Source organism: Oncorhynchus clarkii, chromosome 1 (genome assembly GCF_045791955.1).
Source record: "Oncorhynchus clarkii lewisi isolate Uvic-CL-2024 chromosome 1, UVic_Ocla_1.0, whole genome shotgun sequence".
NCBI lineage: Eukaryota > Metazoa > Chordata > Actinopteri > Salmoniformes > Salmonidae > Oncorhynchus > Oncorhynchus clarkii.
In genome coordinates, this window is record NC_092147.1 from 53,073,136 (window position 1) to 53,092,859 (window position 19,724).

General features: G+C 43.8%; 1 protein-coding gene across 3 annotated transcripts in view; it reads right to left on the reverse strand.

Moving 5' to 3' along the window:
• Nucleotides 1-3,439: 3,439 nt before the first annotated feature.
• Nucleotides 3,440-19,724, reverse strand: part of LOC139416575 (tetraspanin-18B) — a 105,977-nt gene continuing 89,692 nt past the window's right edge. Inside the window, exons 4-9 of one of the 3 annotated variants that reach the window (XM_071165418.1) lie at nucleotides 16,287-16,481; nucleotides 15,780-15,854; nucleotides 15,547-15,645; nucleotides 6,167-6,343; nucleotides 4,960-5,043; nucleotides 3,440-4,426 (exon numbers count right to left, since the gene is read on the reverse strand). In XM_071165418.1, coding sequence (XP_071021519.1) covers nucleotides 4,379-4,426; nucleotides 4,960-5,043; nucleotides 6,167-6,343; nucleotides 15,547-15,645; nucleotides 15,780-15,854; nucleotides 16,287-16,481 — 678 coding nt within the window. In that variant the 3' untranslated portion in view covers nucleotides 3,440-4,378. Of the gene's footprint in view, nucleotides 4,427-4,959; nucleotides 5,044-6,154; nucleotides 6,344-15,546; nucleotides 15,646-15,779; nucleotides 15,855-16,286; nucleotides 16,482-19,724 lie in introns of all 3 variants that reach the window. The other 2 variants (XM_071165409.1, XM_071165400.1) reach the window with 2 other exon arrangements.

Sequence of the window (19,724 nt, forward strand, 5' to 3'; positions counted from 1 at the left end):
AAATTGTAGACCTCCATAAGTCTGGTTCATCCTTGGGAGCAATTTCCAAATGCCTGAAGGTACCACGTTCATCTGTACAAACAATAGTGCGCAAGTATAATCACCATGCAGCCGTCATGCCGCTCAGGAAGGAGACGTGTTCTGTCTCCTAGAGATGAACGTACTTTGGTACGAAGTGCAAATCAATCCCAGAACAACAGCAAAGGACCTTGTAAAGATGCTGGAGGAAACAGGTACAAAACTATCTAGCAAGGAGGAAGCCACTGCTCCAAAACCACCATAAAAAAGCCAGGCTAGGGTTTGCAACTGCACATGGGGACAAAGATCGTACTTTTTGGAGAAATGTCCTCTGGTTTGATGAAACAAAATTAAACTGTTTGGCCATAATGACCATCGTTATCTTTAGAGTAAAAGGGGAAGGCTTGCAAGCCAAAGAACACCAAAGTGAAAGTATTCGAATGGCCATATATTTAAGCAACATCTCAAGACATCAGTCAGGAAGTTAAAGCTTGGTCGCAAATGGGTCTTCCAAATGGATAATGACCCCCAGCATACTTCCAAAGTTGTGGCAAAAGGGCTTAAGGACAACAAAGTGAAAGTATTCAAATGGCCATGACCTCAATCCTATAGAACATTTATGGGCAAATCTGAAAAAGCGTGTGTTAGCAAGGAGGCCTTACAAACCTGACTCAGTTACACAAGCTCTGTCAAGAGGAATTGGCCAAAATTCACCCAACTTATTGTGGGAAGCTTGTGGAAGGCTACCCAAAACGTTTGACCCAAGTTAAACAATTTAAAGGCTATGCTAACAAATACTAATTGACTGTATGTAAACTTCTGACCCATTGGGAATGTGATGAAAGCAATAAAATATTAAATAAATAATTCTCTCTACCATTATTCTGACATTTCACATTCTGAAAATAAAGTGGTGATCCTAACTGACCTAAAATAGGGATTTTGTACTAGGATTAAATGTCAGGAACTGTGAAAAACTGAGTTTAAATGTATTTGGCTAAGGTGTATGTAAACTTCTGACTTTAACTGTAGATGGATTATTTTAAATATGTTATTGGACAATACACAGATATGGCTTATTAACCTATACGGTCCAAATGATGATGATCCAAGCGTCTTTGAAAATATTTAAGAATTTATCTATTACCCTGCCTAGAATGCCAGCATCCCAGAGTCACCTCTTCACTGTTTTACGGGTACTATTTAATGAAGCTGCCAGTTGAGGACTTGTGAAGCGTCTGTTTCTCAATCTAGACACTCTAATGTACTTGTCCTCTTGCTCAGTTGTGCACCGGGGCCTCCCACTCTTTCTATTCTGGTTAGCGCCAGTTTGTGCTGTTCTATGAAGGGAGTAGTACACAGCTTTGTACAAGATCTTCAGTCTCCTGGCAATTTCTCGCATGGAATAGCCTTCATTTCCCAGAACAAGAATATACTGATGAGTTTCAGAAGGTCTTTTGTTTCTTGACATTTTGAGCCTGTAATCAAACTCACAAATGCTGATGCTCCAGATACAAAACTAGTCTAAAGAAGGCCAGTTGTATTGCTTCTTTAATCACTAGAACAGTTTTCAGCTGTGCTAACGTAATTGCAAAAGTGTTTTCTAATGATCAATTAGCCTTTTAAAATGATACATTTGGATTAGCTAACACAACGTTCCATTGGAACACAGGAGTGATGGTTGCTGATAATGGGCCTCTGTACGCCTATGTAGATATTGTTTTTTAAATCAGATGTTTCCAGCTACAATAGTCATTTACGACATTAATAATGTCTACACTGTATTTCTGATCAATTTGATGTTATTTTAATGGACAAATTGACTTTTTAAAATTTCAAAAACAAGGACATTTCTAAGTGACCCACACTTTTGAACGGTCGTGAATGTTTACCCCAAAAATATATGGGGGATTGGAAGTGATGCAGGCAATTACATTGATGGAAGCAACAATCTATCTGCAATACTAAAGCTGATCCACTCTCTGAAAAGCAACAACAAAAAATACTACTTGAGAAAAAGTCTAAAAGTATTTGGTTTAAAATGTACTTAAGTATCAAAAGTAAATGTAATCTATAAAATATGCTTACGTGCCAAAAGTACAAGTATAAATCCTTTAAAATTCCTTACATTAAGCAAGCCAGAAGGTACGATTTTATTTGTATTTTTAATTTACGGATAGCCAGGGGCACACTTCAACACTCATAGACATAATTTACATTGTGTTTAGTGAGTCTGACAAATTAGAGGCAGTATGGATGACCAGGGATGTTCTCTTGAAAAGTTTTTTGAATTAGACAATTTAACTGTCTTGCTAAGCATTCAAAATGGAACTAGTACTTTTGGGAGTCAGAGAAAATGTAAGGAGTAAAAAGTACATTATTTTCATTTGGAATATAGTGAAGTAAAAGTAGAAGCTATCAAAAATATAATTAGTAAAGTACAGTTACCCCAGAAAACTGCTTAAGTTGTACTTTAAAGTATTTTTACTTAAGTACTTTACACCACTGTCTCACAGCCCTCTGACCTCTGCCTGCCCTTGACCTGTCGTCTGCCTGCCCCGTTTTGTTAGTAAACATATGTTATTCGAATTGTCTGCATCTGGGTCTTATGCTGAGGTCTGATTGTGGGACAAACTCTATAACAGTGAAAGCCAGGAAGTTAATCTGTACTTTCTTAGACAAAACCTTCTCAAACATTATTCGTACTGAACAGCCTTTTGGCTTCAACCCCTTCTGCATTTTATTTTATATAATCTATGGACATAGATAGTGGAACCCCAGAAATTACACCACTCAGCTAGGCTGAAGCTCCAAGGACATGACTTGTGAATTTCTTCCCATTGAGAGTTTTAATTTTCATAATCTTCCCTCATTTTCACAATATTCCATTTCTCTTTGCTTATTTCAGCTGTTCTTGCCATAATATGGACTTGGTCTTTTACCAAATAGGGCTATCTTCTGTATACCACCCCTACCTTGTCACAACACAACTGACTGGCTCAAACGCATTAACTTTTAACAAGGCACACCTGTTAATTGCATTCCAGGTGACTACCTCATGTGCTGGTTGAGAGAATGCCAAGAGTGTGCAAAGCTGTCAAGGAAAAGGGTGGATACATTGAAGAATTTAAAATCTAAAATATATTTTGATTTGTTTACATGATTCCATATGTGTTATTTCATAGTTTTGATGTCTTCACTATTATTCTACAATGTAGAATATAGTAAAAATAAAGAAAAACCCTGGAATGAGTAGGTGTGTCCAAACTTTGACTGGTACTGTATTTTGGTGGGGACAATTTTACCTGCTTCAAACATTGGGGACCCCTTCTACGCCCTTGCCAAAGAGCAACTGACAAGGCCTTCTATCCTGCTTTACTGGGTACATACTTTTAAAAGCATCAGAAAGGAATTCACCACATGGACAACATTTAGAACATTTTAATGTCATTGTCTTTTCAAGAATCTAATACAAATGCATACAAATACATTTATTTTCACCTAAGCCACATGTAACCACAATTGCAATGAACATCACAATACAAATACAATATTTTATCAGAAGTTGGCTTTCAAGCTCGAATGGTCAAACGGGGCAACATGCACACATGCATTCATTCATACAAGGACACACACACACACACACACACACAGTATAGATGGGACTTTTAACAGCATTAAAGAGGTAAGGCTCTAACAATAGTATGTGGAGGGAGGGAGTGGGAAAGATGGAGGAATTGTGGTATCAGTAGATGGAAGGGCGGGGGATCGGGGGAGGAAGAAGTGGTAATAGGAAGGAACAGCTAAAGTGTACATAAAACACATATTTCTATATTAGTCAAGCCAACTTTTTACTCAGTAAGTATAAATATTCTTCATCCAAAAGTCAGTGCAGAGTCTTCTGCTCTAGCCTGAGTCCCAGTTAGCTAGCAAGACAGCACAAACAGATCTGGGTCTCAAGCTACTTCTGCTGCAGGGCAGGCTTCAACCGGGTCCTCTTATTCACCACGCCTGGTTTCACCCAGATCCTCTTCGCGTTCCACTACTATACACCCGGTCCGTGTTGGACCTGGTCCATGAAACATCTGTTTCACTTTACATACGTTTTCCTGTCGTTCTTGTCTTTTTCTCTTTCTATCATTTCTTTTTTTTGCCACCAAATACCTCAAAGGTCCAGCTGAGAAGTACAAGTTGTTTGTTTTCTGAGTGTCGTTTTGTTTTGTTTTCCAACCAATCAATACATTTTGCAGATATAAAAGAGGACAATACATTTACAAGTGTACATATTTTCTTTCCCTTCTCCTGATTTCCCTTTTGTAGCTCCAAAAAGTCCTCCTGTCCGGTGTACGGTGCGATAATCCTACTGGATACCTCTGAAGAGACACATGGCAAAGACCATGGCAAACAGCTGTGGAGAAGAACAGAGGAGTGTCAGAACAGCAGTCAGGACAGAGAACAAGACACAAGTAAGTGTTTCAATTCTGCGAGCCTAAACTGGTCGACTGTTCTGCAGCCAAACGATGATGAGGAAACTAAACAAAATCAACCAAAACTATCTACATGATGATGATTAGACAATTCAGCTCTGGCTTAATCTAATAAATCGACTAGATTGCCATATCCATAATTATGACTTCAGAGATGCCTCCTCAGTAAATTCTGCTATGTAATGTATGGTGTGTAACAGTCCTGCAACACCAATGTTCTCCACTAAGTGGGGCAATCGTACTATAAACGGGGAAGTGACCAGCACTTGCTTCAAATTATATTCTCCAGTATTTCAGATTCCGTTGCTGTGTACTGTGTGTGGGGGAGATAAGCTACATGGATTTTTCTGAACAGCTTACATTACCAATCACACCAACTGATAAGGGAAAAATGTGTTGATTTGGAGGCTACTCACAAAGCGCTTATTATAAGTAACAAAATATTGAATCCTACCTCAATGGTGAGTACCACGATGGCCAGCGCTCCAGCCACATAGATGTACAGCTCAAAGTAGTCCACCACCGCTGAGTAGCAGCCCTGAAAACACACAGAGAGGAAAGAGTCTCAGTCACAATTCAATAGTATGAGTCAATATGAGAGAGTATTGAAATGTGTGTGTTTGTGTGTCTGTGTGTGCGTGCATGCATGCACTTGTGCCTGCATGTGTGTGTGCACGCATGTGCATAAATGCATGCATGTGTGTGTGTGCTGAAATGCATGGACAATATAAATAGCATCAGAGCCATAACTGAATGTGTCAGTGAACAATAGACTAGATGAATGGGCTGAGAGACAGAGACTGAGACAGGACCCCTGGCCTCATTGGCTTTTAATGAGGCTCTGTGTGTGAATGGGAAAGAGACAGCGAGAGACAGACGCCTTCCTGAGATACTGCATTGTTCCACAGGCCTTAAAAAACAACAGTTGGAGCCTCTCCTTCCTATCAGTGTTGACTGTAATTACATTTCACTCTCAAGACAGTCATTAAAACAGGCAAGCACACACAGAGATAAATATAGACCCGCACACACAAGCACACAAACGTGTGCATTCCGTTTGTCAATATGGCTAAATCCATTTGTCTAATATGACTAAATCCTGTATGTTTCTCCCTCCACACACACGCACACACCTGCACGCCCACTCCCCTATCCTACTCCAAGCCCGCACTACCCTACCCTACTCCAATCTACATAGTCAAATACAAGCATGCATAAGTATACACACACTGCACTACACAGTAAAACATACTTCCTTGACACCCAGAACATAGAAAAGCACTAATGAGTCTACCGGTATGAGGACAGTGCCAGTGGAGAAGCAGTCCCATTATATCATCACTCCAACACTCTTCTGCTCTAGTTTAGCTGATAGGCAAGAGGAGGATTTTGTTTCCCAGTGTGGCAGGGAGAGTGGGCAGTGGTAGCCTCGAGGTTAGAGTGACGAACATGCAACTGGAAGGTAGCCAAGTCAAATCCTAGGGTAGGAATGTGGAGGGCTGCCAGATATCTCAGGTGCCACCTACTGCTGATGTGATGCTCTAGATGCCCTGCTCTGGAGGTCCTGCTCCAGGGGCGAAATGTTTAATTCCATTCTCTTTGTTGAATGGGTCAATAAAGATAATTAAAGGGTTTTAGTAGTCTAGTACCAGTACCAGCACCTTGTTGTTTCTGAACAGCATGTTCCCCATCAGACACTCCTCCTGGGGGATGTAGGCTGAGTCTCCGGGGTGACTACCCCTCCTGCAGCAGGCTGCAGGGACCATCTCATTAGGGTTTATCAGTCTGAACAGGCTCTCCTCAAAGTCCACCGGGCTGTTCACGCCACAGCAGTCAAACTGGGGAGGAGAGGAGAGATGAGTATATTACACTGAGTATACAAAACTGAGTATACAAAACATTAAGAACATTAAGAACACATGCTCTTTCCATGACATAGACTGGCCAGGTGAAGCCAGGTGAAAGCCATGATCCCTTATTGATGTCACTTCAATCAGTGGAGATGAAGGGGAGGAGACAGGTTAAAGAAATGTTTAATCCTTGAGAACATTGAGACATGGATTGTGTATGTCTGCCACTCAGTGAATGGGCAAGACAAAATATTGATGTGCTTTTGAACGGGTTATGGGAGACTTTTATCTCCCTCACCAACTTTAAACATCTGCTATCTGAGCAGCTAACCGATCGCTGCAGTAAATAGCCCACCCAATTTACCTACCTCATCCCCATACTGTTTTTGATTTATTTACTTTTCTGCTCTTTTGCACACCAGTACCTGTACATGACCATCTGATCATTTATCACTCCAGTGTTAATCTGCTAAATTGTAATTATTCGCCTACCTCCTCATGCCTTTTGCACACAATGTATATAGACTTTTTTCTTTTCTTTTTTCTACTGTGTTATTGACTTGTTTATTGTTTACTCCATGTGTAACTCTGTGTTGTTTGTTCACACTCCTATGCTTTATCTTGGCCAGGTCGCAGTTGTAAATGAGAACTTGTTCTCAACTAGCCTACCTGGTTAAATAAAGGTAAAAAATAAATGGTAGTAGGTGCCAGGCGCACTTGTTTGTGTCAAGAACTGCAACGCTCCTGGGTTTTACAGGCTCAACAGTTTACCATGTGGATAAAGAATGGTCCACCACTCAAAGGACATCCAGCCAACTTGACAAGACAGTTTTATTAGTCGTATGTACAGCATACACATGGTATACACCGTCCAACGAAATGCAAACAAAGTAAATGGCTCAGTAAAATATAATACAAATTTTAGTATAAGTATAATACAGGAAGGCACCATTTATAGTCCAATATTTACAGTGCCTTGCGAAAGTATTCGGCCCCCTTGAACTTTGCGACCTTTTGCCACATTTCAGGCTTCAAACATAAAGATATAAAACTGTATTTTTTTGTGAAGAATCAACAACAAGTGGGACACAATCATGAAGTGGAACGACATTTATTGGATATTTCAAACTTTTTTAACAAATCAAAAACTGAAAAATTGGGCGTGCAAAATTATTCAGCCCCTTTACTTTCAGTGCAGCAAACTCTCTCCAGAAGTTCAGTGAGGATCTCTGAATGATCCAATGTTGACCTAAATGACTAATGATGATAAATACAATCCACCTGTGTGTAATCAAGTCTCCGTATAAATGCACCTGCACTGTGATAGTCTCAGAGGTCCGTCAAAAGCGCAGAGAGCATCATGAAGAACAAGGAACACACCAGGCAGGTCCGAGATACTGTTGTGAAGAAGTTTAAAGCCGGATTTGGATACAAAAAGATTTCCCAAGCTTTAAACATCCCAAGGAGCACTGTGCAAGCGATAATATTGAAATGGAAGGAGTATCAGACCACTGCAAATCTACCAAGACCTGGCCGTCCCTCTAAACTTTCAGCTCATACAAGGAGAAGACTGATCAGAGATGCAGCCAAGAGGCCCATGATCACTCTGGATGAACTGCAGAGATCTACAGCTGAGGTGGAAGACTCTGTCCATAGGACAACAATCAGTCGTATATTGCACAAATCTGGCCTTTATGGAAGAGTGGCAAGAAGAAAGCCATTTCTTAAAGATATCCATAAAAAGTGTCGTTTAAAGTTTGCCACAAGCCACCTGGGAGACACACCAAACATGTGGAAGAAGGTGCTCTGGTCAGATGAAACCAAAATTGAACTTTTTGGCAACAATGCAAAACGTTATGTTTGGCGTAAAAGCAACACAGCTGAACACACCATCCCCACTGTCAAACATGGTGGTGGCAGCATCATGGTTTGGGCCTGCTTTTCTTCAGCAGGGACAGGGAAGATGGTTAAAATTGATGGGAAGATGGATGGAGCCAAATACAGGACCATTCTGGAAGAAAACCTGATGGAGTCTGCAAAAGACCTGAGACTGGGACGGAGATTTGTCTTCCAACAAGACAATGATCCAAAACATAAAGCAAAATCTACAATGGAATGGTTCAAAAATAAACATATCCAGGTGTTAGAATGGCCAAGTCAAAGTCCAGACCTGAATCTGTGGAAAGAACTGAAAACTGCTGTTCACAAATGCTCTCCATCCAACCTCACTGAGCTCGAGCTGTTTTGCAAGGAGGAATGGGAAAAAATGTCAGTCTCTCGATGTGCAAAACTGATAGAGACATACCCCAAGCGACTTACAGCTGTAATCGCAGCAAAAGGTGGCGCTACAAAGTATTAACTTAAGGGGGCTGAATAATTTTGCACGCCCAATTTTTCAGTTTTTGATTTGTTAAAAAAGTTTGAAATATCCAATAAATGTCGTTCCACTTCATGATTGTGTCCCACTTGTTGTTGATTCTTCACAAAAAAATACAGTTTTATATCTTTATGTTTGAAGCTTGAAATGTGGCAAAAGGTCGCAGTTCAAGGGGGCCGAATACTTTCGCAAGGCACTGTATATATATATATATATATATATATATATATATCACATTTACTCAGTACTTTGTTGAAGCACCTTTGGCAGCGATTACAGCCTGGAGTCTTCTTGGGTATGACGCTACAAGCTTGGCACACCTGTACTTGGGGAGTTTCTCCCATTCTTCTCTACAGATCCTCTCAAGCTCTGTCAGGTTGGATGGGATGCGTCGCTGCACAGCTATTTTCATAATCCAAGATGGAGTAGCAGTGGGAGTAGTCTGTTTTGATTGTCTTGTCCTGTCCCTTCTATATATCGTTTTTATCTTAATATATTTTTTAAATCTAATTTTCCATCTACGGACTGAACATACTCTCCTGCAACCCACCTCACCCAATGTGTAATGGATGTGCTATTTTTACACTTTTGAACCGGAACCCCCTTCAGGAGCTAGCCAGCTAACTAGCTAGTAGTCAGTTAGCCACTGCTAGCTGTCACCACAGTTAACTCGGACATCTGCCAGCCTCAGCCCGGGCAACTCCTGCCAGCCTGAACAGCACGATATCTACCCAGAACATATTGAACTGCTTTTCTCTACCACATCTACGGATTCCTACCGCAAGCTCTGAACCTTTACTCCAGATCATCGCAGCTACCTAGCTGCTATCCGAGTGGCTACTCCTGTCTAACGTCCCGAAGCAAGCACCAGTTAGCCCGGTGCTTACTTGGCCCATCTCCCGGCGAGCCGAAGAGATCTATCAAGCAATTTCTGGGCTTCAAATACCTCTTTTGCCAATTGGCCTGGACCCTTTGCTGCCGACACGGAGCCCAGGCGACCATCACGACTGGTCTGCTGATGTAACCTTCCGAGGGGGTTACAACAGGCTCTCCCAATGCAACGTCCCCCTGAGGCCCATCTGCTAGCCCCGGACTGCTAGCTGTCTGAATCGCCGAGCCTCCAGCTCGTCTAGCTACTCACTGGACCCTATGATCACTCGGCTACACATGCCCCTCCCTAATGTCAATATGCCTTGTCTATTGCTGTTTTGGTTAGTCATTTTTATCTTATTTCACTGTAGAGCTTCCAGCCCTGCTCAATATACCTTAGCTAGGCCTTATGTTCCACCCCCCCACCCATGCGGTGACCGCACCTGGCTTAAATGGTGCCTCTAGAGACAAAACATCTCATCGTCACTCGATGCCTAGGCTTACCGCCACTGTACTCACATCCTACCATACCCTTGTCTATACATTATGCCTTGAATTTATTATTCCGCGCCCAGAAACCTGCTCCTTTTACTCTCTGTTCCAAACACACTAGACGACCAGTTATTTTAGCCTTTAGCCGTACTCTTATCCTACTCCTCTTTTGTTCCTCTGGTGATTTAGAGGTTAACCCTGCAGCCCCCAGCATCAGTCCCATTCCCCAGGCGCTCTCATCTGTTGCCTTCTGTAACCTAAAAAACATTGGTTTCATGCATGTTAACATTACAAGCCTCCTCCCTGAGTATGTTTTATTCACTGCTTTAGCACACTCTACCAACCCGGAAGTCCTAGCCGTGTCTGAATCCTGACTTAGGAAGGTCACCAAAAATCCTGGAATGTCCATCCCTAACTATAACATTTTCTGACAAGATAGAACTGCCAAAGGGGGCGGAGTTAGCCTGCAGAGTTCTGTCATACTATCCAGGTCTGTGCCCAAACAATTCGAGCTTCTACTCCGCCCCATCTATCTTCAGAGTTCGTATTGTTAGGTGACCTAAACTGGGACATGCTTAACACCCCGGCCATCCTACAATCTAAGATAGATGCCCTCAATCTCACACAAATCATCAAGGAACCTATCAGGTACAACCCTAAATCTGTAACCATGGGCACCCTCTTAGATATCATCCTGACCAACCTGCCCTCTAAATACACCTCTGATGTCTTCAACCAGGATCTCAGCGATCATTGCCTGCATGCGTAATGGGTCCGCGTTCAAACGACCAACCCTCATCACTGTCAAATGCTCCCTAAAACACTTTGGCAAGTAGGCCTTTCTAATCGACATGGCACGGATATCCTGGAAGGATATTGACCTCATCCCGTCAGTAGAGGATGCCTGGTTGCTCTTCAAAAGTTTATTCTCCATCTTAAATAAGCATGCCCCATTTACAAAATGTAGAACTAAGAACAGATATAGCCATTGGTTCACCCCAGACTTGACTGCCCTTGACTAGCACAAAAACATCCTGTGGCGTTCTGCATTAGCATCGAAGAGCCCCCGCAATATGCAACTTTTCTGTTAAGTCAGGAACCAATACACTCAGTCAGTTAGGAAGGCTAAGGCTAGCTTTTTCAAACACAAATGTTCTTCCTGTAGCACTAATTCCAAAAAGTTTTGGGACACTGTAAAGTCCATAGAGAATAAGAGCACCTCCTCCCAGCTGCCCACTGCACTAGTAATAAATCTCTGATAATCGGTAATTTCAATAAGCATTTCTCCACGGCTGGCCATGCTTTCCACCTGGCTACCGCTACCCCGGCCAACATCTCAGCACGGTTCCTAGGCCGTCATTGAAAATAAGAATTTGTTCTTAACTGACTTGCCTAGTTAAATAAAGGTAAAATACATTTTAAAAACTCGCCCCCCCCCCCCCCCCCCGGTTCTCCTTCACCCAAATTCAGACAGCTGATGTTCTGAAAGAACTGCAACATCTGGATCCCTACAAATCAGCTGGGCTAGACAATCTTTCTAAAAATTATTAGCCGAAATTGTTGCAATGCCTATTCAACCTCTCTTTCATATCATCTAAGATCCCCAAAGATTGGAAAGCTGCTGCGGTCACCCTCCTCTTCAAAGGGGGAGACACTCTTGACCCAAACTGTTACAGACCTATATCCATCTTTCCCTGCCTTTCTAAAATCTTCGAAAGCCAAGTTAATAAACAGATTACCGACCATTTCGAATCCCAAAGTACCTTCTCCACTATGCAATCTGGTTTCCAAGCTGGTCACGGGAGCACCTCAGCCACACTCAAGGTCCAAAATGATATCATAACTGCCATCGATAAAAGACAGTAATGTGCAGCTGTATTCATCGACCTGGCCAAGGCTTTCGACTATGTTAATCACCACATTCTTATCGGCAGACTCAATAGCCTTGGCTTTTCAAATGACTGCCTCACCTGGTTCACCAACTACTTCTCAGAGTTCAGTGTGTCAAATAGGAGGGCATGTTGTCTGGACCTCTGGCAGTCTCAATGGGGGTGCCACAGGGTTTAATTCTTGGGCCGACTCTTTTCTCTGCATATATCAATGATGGTGCTCTTGCTGCTGGTGATTCTCTGATCCACCTCTATGCAGATGACACCATTCTGTATACATCTGGCCCTTCTTTGGATACTGTGCTAACAAACCTCCAAACGAGCTTCAACGCCATACAACACTCCTTCCGTGGCCTCCAACTGCTTTTAAATGCAAGTAAAACTAAGTGCATGCTCTTCAACTGATTTCTGCCTGCACCCTCCCGCCCGACTAGCATCACTACTCTGGACGGTTCTGACCTAGAATATGTGGACAACTACAAATACCTAGGTGTCTGGTTAGACTGTAAACTCTCTTTCCAGACTAACATTAAGCATCTCCAATCCAAAATTAAATATGGAATCGGCTTCCTATTTCGCAACAAAGCCTCCTTCACTCATGCCGCCAAACATACCCTCGTAAAACTGACTATCCTACTGATCCTTGACTATGGCGATGTAATTTACAGAATAGCCTCCAACACTCTACTCAGCACACTGGATGTAGCCTATCACAGTGCCATCCGTTTTATCACCAAAGCCCCATATACAATCCGCCACTGCGACCTGTATGCTCTCGTTGGCTGGCCCTCACTACATATCTGTCGCCAAACCCACTGGCTCCAGGTCATCTTTGCTAGGTAAAGCCCTGCCTTATCTCAGCTCACTGGTCACCATAGCAACACCCACCTGTAGCACGCGCTCCAGCAGGTATATTGCACTGGTCATCCCCAAAGTCAACACTTCCTTTGGACCCCTTTCCTTCCAGCATCATCTGTCAGAGCAGCCTACCGATCACTGTACCTGTACACAGCCAATCTTTAAATAGCACACCCGACTACCTCATCCCCATATTATTATATACCCTCTTGCCTTTTTGCACCCCAGTATCTCTACCTCAACATCTAGCACTCTAGTATTAATGCTAAAATGTCATTATTTTTGCCTCTAGGGCCTATTTATTGCCTACCTCCGTACTCTTCTACATTTGCACACACTGTACATAGTACTGTACACTATTTTTATTTTATTTTGTGTTATTGACTGTACGTTTGTTTGTGTAACTGTGTTTTTGTTGCACTGCTTTTCTTTATCTTGGCCAGGTTGCAGTTGTAAATGAGAACTTGTTCTCAACTGGCCTACCTGGTTAAATAAAGGTGAAAAAAAATGTTCAGCTCTCTCCAGAGATGTTCGATCGGGTTCAAGTCCGGGCTCTGGCTAGGCCTCAAGGACATTCAGAGACTTGTCCCGAAGTTACTCCTGCGTTGTCTTGGCTATGTGCTTAGGATCGTTGTTCTGTTGGAAGGTGAACCTTCGCCACCAGTCTGAGATCCTGAGCCCTCTGGAGCAGGTTTTCATCAATGATCTCTCTGTACTTTGCTGCGTTCATCTTCCCCTCGATCCTGACTATTCTCCCAGTCCCTGCCACTGAAAAACATCCCCATAGCATGATGCTGCCACCACCATGCTTCACCGTGGGGATGGTGCCAGGTTTCCTTCAGACTTGAAGCTTGGCATTCAAGCCAAAGAGCTCAATCTTTCCTCAGACCAGAGAATCTTGTTTATCATGGTCTGAGAGTCCTTTAGGTGCCTTTTAGCAAATTACTGAGGTGTGGGTTCCGTCAGGCCACTCTACCATAAAAGCCTGATTGGTTAAGTCCTGTCAGAGTGACCATCAGGTTCTTGGTCACCTCCCTGACCAAGGCCCTTCTCCCCCGATTGCTCAGTTTGGCCGAGCGGCCAGCTCTAGGAAGAGCCTTGGTGGTTCCAAACTTCTTCCATTTAAGAATGATGGAGGCCACTGTGTTCTTGGGGACCTTCAATGCTGCAGAATTGTACCCTTCCCCAGATCTGTGCCTCGACACAATCCTGTTTCGGAGCTCTATGGACAATTCCTTCGACCTCCTGGCTTGGTTTTTGCTCTGACATGCACTGTCAAATGTGGAACTTTATATAGACAAGTGTGTGCCTTTCCAAATCGTGTCCAATCAATTGAATATACCAGTTTTAGCAACATCTCAAGAATGATCAATGGAAACAGCATGCCCCTGAGCACAATTTTGAGTCTCAAAGCAAAAGGGTCTAAATACTTGTATAAAAAAACCTTATATAACCTAAATACCTTATTTATATATTTGCAAACATTTCCAAAAAGCTGTTTTCGCTTTGTCATTATGGGTTATTGTGTGTAGATTAATGAGGAAAAAAATGTACTAGGCCGTCTTCACCACCGGCTGGAGGGCATTGCTGTCATGGAAGGAGCAATTCCCGTACCAGGCCATGATGCAACCGGTCAGGACTCTCTCGATGGTGCAGATGTAGTATTTGGAGAGGGCCTGGGGTGGCATGCTAAATTTCTTCAGCTGCCTTAGGAAATAGAGATGCTGTTACGCCCTCTTGACAAGAGTGGTGGTGTTGTTGTTCCATGACAAGTCCTCAGTGATGTGGACACCAATGCATTTAACACTCCTGATTCTTTCTACTGCAGTACCGTTGAGGGAGAGGTTGTTCTCCTGGCACCACAAATCCAGTTTCTTACCTCCTCCCTCTAGGCTGACTCGTCATTGTTGGTTATCAGGTCTATATCCGTGGTATCCTCAGAAAACTTGATGATGGCGTTGTTGTCGTGCAAAGCCACGCAGTCGTGGGTGAACAGGGAGTACAGAGTGCTGAGGACACTCTCCTGGCGGGCCCATGTGTTCAGTGTGGTGAGTCAGTGTGGAGGAGGTGATGTTGCCAATCCTCACAGCCTGTGGTTTGCCTCTCAGGAAGTCCAGGATCCAATTGCAGAGGGTGGTGTCCAGACCCAGGGCTCTGAGCTTGGTGTCGATCTTGGAGGGAACAATAGTGTTGAATACTGAATTGTAGTCGATGCACAGCATTCTCACATGGGTGTTCCTCTTGTTCAGATGTGTTACGACCATATGAATAGCGATGGAAATCTTCTGTGGATCTGTTGGAGCAGTAGGCAGATTTGAGTGGGTCCAGAGTGCCTGGCATGCTGGCCTTGATATGGGACATGACCAGCCTCTCAAAGCACTTCATGATGACCTGGGTTAGTGTGATGTGGCGATAGTCATTTGGATATGTCATCTTGTTTTTCTTGGGCCCTGGGACGATAGTGGTCTCCTTGAATCAAGTGGGGACTACAGCCTGAGACAGGGACAGGTTGAAGATGTCCAAGAAGACGCCTGCTAAGTAGATAATTGTATTTTGTATATCTACCAAAAGCAAGTATCAGGGTTGGGGTGAATTCCCTTTCAAGTCAGTCAATTCTGGAAGTGAACTGATTGGAATTGACTTGAATTGAGTATATTGAAATGGAATTGACCTCAAGCTTAGCAAGTAAAGTATTTTAGCCTTACAGTGTTCATGATAGCGTTCCACGTTCCAGTGAAGACATCAGTGTTATTGTAGCCCTGGTAGTGCCTCTTCAGCTCCTTTGTGAAGTACTCTCTGGTCAGCTATACAGGACATGGAGAATGTTAGAATTAGTTCTGTATGGTCAGAGGTTTTACTGTATCACCATGATGAAGGGGACAGTGTTTGCACACTACAGTGGATGGTCATAGGATCTATAAGGAGAGAATTTACTCACATGCTCCCGGAATATGAAGGCCAGGATGGCTGCAGCTAGTTCCGCCAGGAAGATGACCAGGATGAGCATGAAAAACTGCAGGGGCACAGGAGAGACAGCAGGAGGGAGGGAGAGAGAGGGACGGAGGGGGGGGGGGGGGGTGGACAAGACATTCAGTGAGAGGAGAGACGGAGAGAGATAAAGGGAGAGAACGAGTAACAGACTTAGTGTCAGCAAAAGTGAGTGCGAGTCACAAAAAATTCAACATTAACTCTGCATCTTGCCTGGTGCACCGAAGGCAAATTATTGGAATCATGAAATATACTCCGTTTTATTATGGCTTATTTATTTTTCCATCTATCTCAGGCCAGCATGACTCTCTCTCGCTCACATACAAAAAGCAGCAGACACTTGTTCTCAATGATGACTCCAAAGCAGCAAAGGAATGTTGATAACACTGTTATAACGCTGTGACCTACTGTACTATCACAATTACTCTATAATATAACACAGTGTAGGCCTACTTACAAACATCAGCAGACACTTGTTCTCCCGGATGGCTCCACAGCAGCCCAGGAAGCCCAATAGGAAAAGCATTCCCCCCATGGCAAGGATGATGTAGACTCCTGTGAAGAGCAGTGGGTTGGCTGCTACGATCTCCTTGAAGCCTGTAGGGTCCACCAGCACCCACACACCCACACCCAGGAGGAAGGAGCCTCCCAGCTTGGAAAAAGAGGGGAGAGTGGGAGAGAGAGGGTTAAGTTTAGTTTATCTGCATATAATAATTGTAATTAATGGAAGAAACAGAATATGTGCAGTTGAGGTAGGAAACCTAACAGGGACTTATGAAAACCTCACCAAAGAGGGATGGAGGGAGGGAGGGAGAGTTAAATCACCCTCACAACCTCTACTTTTTCAATACGGTACTCCTGAACTCCTTGTATGTGACTCCTCCATCTTGGCTCCATGTCCATGTTATCAGCTATAAAAGTCATTTTTACATGGTGACCGTATGTCAGAGTGTCACTGGCTCTGTAGTAGATCCTGAGGAAGTCTGTGCGAGGAGGAAATTGGGTCAGCACTCCCTCTAATGGTGTCTCTGGTCTCGTCTCCCTATCTTTGCAACTGTTCCCCCAAGAGATTATTTCAGCTCTTTCATATGACCAATCTGTTACATTTGTATACCTCTTGCAGGGGAGAAACATGTAAAATGTTGTGTGTTCCTTATGTTTCCTTATGTGGTAATATGTCAAAGTAACTAACTGAATGTTGAAGGCTTCAATGAAAAGTCATAGCAAGCCAAGAGCAGTCTCCGGGAGATATTCCAACCTCTGAGAGAAGTCGCTGGTGTAGAGCCGGCTGCTTCCTCCAGCCAATCTTCCAGCTTTCCATCAGCCCTGAGTGCCCTGCCCACCTCTCTGCCATAGAAACCTCTCCACTTTCTTTGCCAGCTACCTGGCTGTTTATTTACCACCACAGACAAATGCTGGCACTAAGACCGCACTCATTCAGCTGTATAAGGAAATAAGCAAACAGGAAACCACTCACCCAGAGGCGGTGCTCCTAGTGGCCGGAGACTTTAATGCAGGGAAACTTAAATCAGTTCTAACAAATTTATATCACCATGTTAAATGTTCAACCAGAGGGAAAAAATGTATTGATCACCTGTACTCCACAAACAGAGACGTGTACAAAGCTTTCCCTCGCCCTCCAGTTGGTAAATCCGATCACAACTCTATCCTCCAGATTTATGCTTACAAGCAAAAATTAAAGCAGGAAGCACCAGTGAATCGGTCTATAAAAAAGTGGTCAGATGAAGCAGATGCTAAACTACAGGACAATTTTGCTATCACAGACTGGAAAGTGTTCTGGGATTCTTACGGTGGCATTGAGGAGTACACCACATCAGTCACTGGCTTTATCAATAAGTGCATTGAGGACATTGTCCCCACAGTGACTGTAGTACATACCCAAACCAGAAGCCATGGATTACAGGCAACATTCACACTGAGCTAAAGGGTAGAGTTGCCGCCTTCAAGGTGCGGGACTTAACCCGGAAGCTTTCAAGAAATCCTGCTATGCCATGCGACGTACCATCAAACAGGGAAAGCGTCAATACAGGGCTAAGATTGAATCACTGGCTCCGGGCTTGCAAACTATTACAGACTACAAAGGGAAGCACAGCCGCGAGTTGCCCAGTGACACGAGCCTACCAGACGAGCTAAATCACTTCTATGTTCACTTCTAGGCAAGCAACACTGCATGCATGAGAGAATCAGCTGTTCCAAACAACTCTGTGATCACGCTCTCCGTAGCCGACGTGAGTAAGACCTTTAATAAACAGGTCAACATACACAAGGCTGCGGGGCCAGACGGATTACCAGGACGTGTGCTTCGGGCATGTGCTGACCAACTGGCAGGTGTCTTCACTGACATTTTCAACATGTCCCTGATTGAGTCTGTAATACCAACATGTTTCAAGCAGACCACCATAGTCCTTGTGCCCAAGAACACAAAGACAACATGCCTAAATGACTACAGACCCGTAGCACTCACGTCCGTAACCATGAAGTGCTTTGAAAGGTTGGTAATGGCTCACATCAAGACCATTTCCCCAGAAACCCTAGACCCACTCCAATTTGCATACCGCCCAAACAATCCACAGATGATGCAATCTCTATTGAACTCCACACTGCCATTTCCAACCTGAAAAAAAGGAATACTTATGTGAGAATGCTATTCATTGACTCCAGCTCAGCGTTCAACACCATAGTACCCTCAAAGCTCATCACTAAGTTAAGGCTCCTGGGACTAAACACCTCCCTCTGCAACTGGATCCTGGACTTCCTGACAGGCTGCCCCCAGGTGGTGAGGGTAGATAGCAACACATCTGCCACGCTGATCCTCAACACTGGAGCTCCACAGGGGTGCGTGCTCAGTCCATTCCTGTACTCCCTGTTCACCCACGACTGCATGGCCAGGCACAACTCCAACACCATCATTACGTTTGCAGACGATACAACAGTGGTAGGCCTGATCACCGACAATGATGAGACAGCCTATAGGGAGGAGGTCAGAGACCTGGCCGGGTGGTACCAGAATAACAACCTGTCCCTCAACGTAACCAAGACTAAGGAGATGATTGTGGACTACAGGCAAAGGAGCACCGAGCATGCCCCCATTCTCATCGACGGGGCTGTAGTATAGCAGGTTGAAAGATTCAAGTTCCTTGGTGTCCACATTAACAACAAACTAGAATGGTCCAAACACACCAACACAGTCGTGAAGAGGGCACGACAAAGCCTATTCCCCCTCAGGAAACTAAAAAGATTTGGCATGGGTCCTGAGATCCTCAAAAGGTTCTACAGCTGCAACATCAAGAGCATTCTGACTGGTTGCATCATTGCCAGGTACGGCAATTGCTCGGCCTCTGGCCGCAAGGCACTACAGAGGGTAATGTGTACGGCCCAGTACATCACTGGGGCTAAGCTGTCTGCCATCTAGGGCCTCTATAACAGGCGATTTCAGAGGAAGGCCCTAAAAATTGTCAAAGACCCCAGCCACAGACTGTTCTCTCTACTACCGCATGGCAAGCGGTACCGGAGTGCCAAGTCTAGGACAAAAAGGCTTCTCAACAGGTAACAGACTCCTGAACAGGTAATCAAATGGCTACCCGGACTATTTGCATTGTGTACCCCTCCCCAACCCCTCTTTTTACACTGCTGCTACTCTCTGTTTATCATATATGCATCGTAACTTTATCTATACATTCATGTACATACTACCTCATTTGGGCCGACCAACCAGTGCTCCCACACATTGGCTAACAGGCTAGCTGCATTGTGTCCCGCCACCCACCACTCCCTATTTTACACTACTGCTACCCTCTGTTCATCATATATGCATAGTCACTTTAACCATATCTACAGTGCCTTGCGAAAGTATTCGGCCCCCTTGAACTTTGCG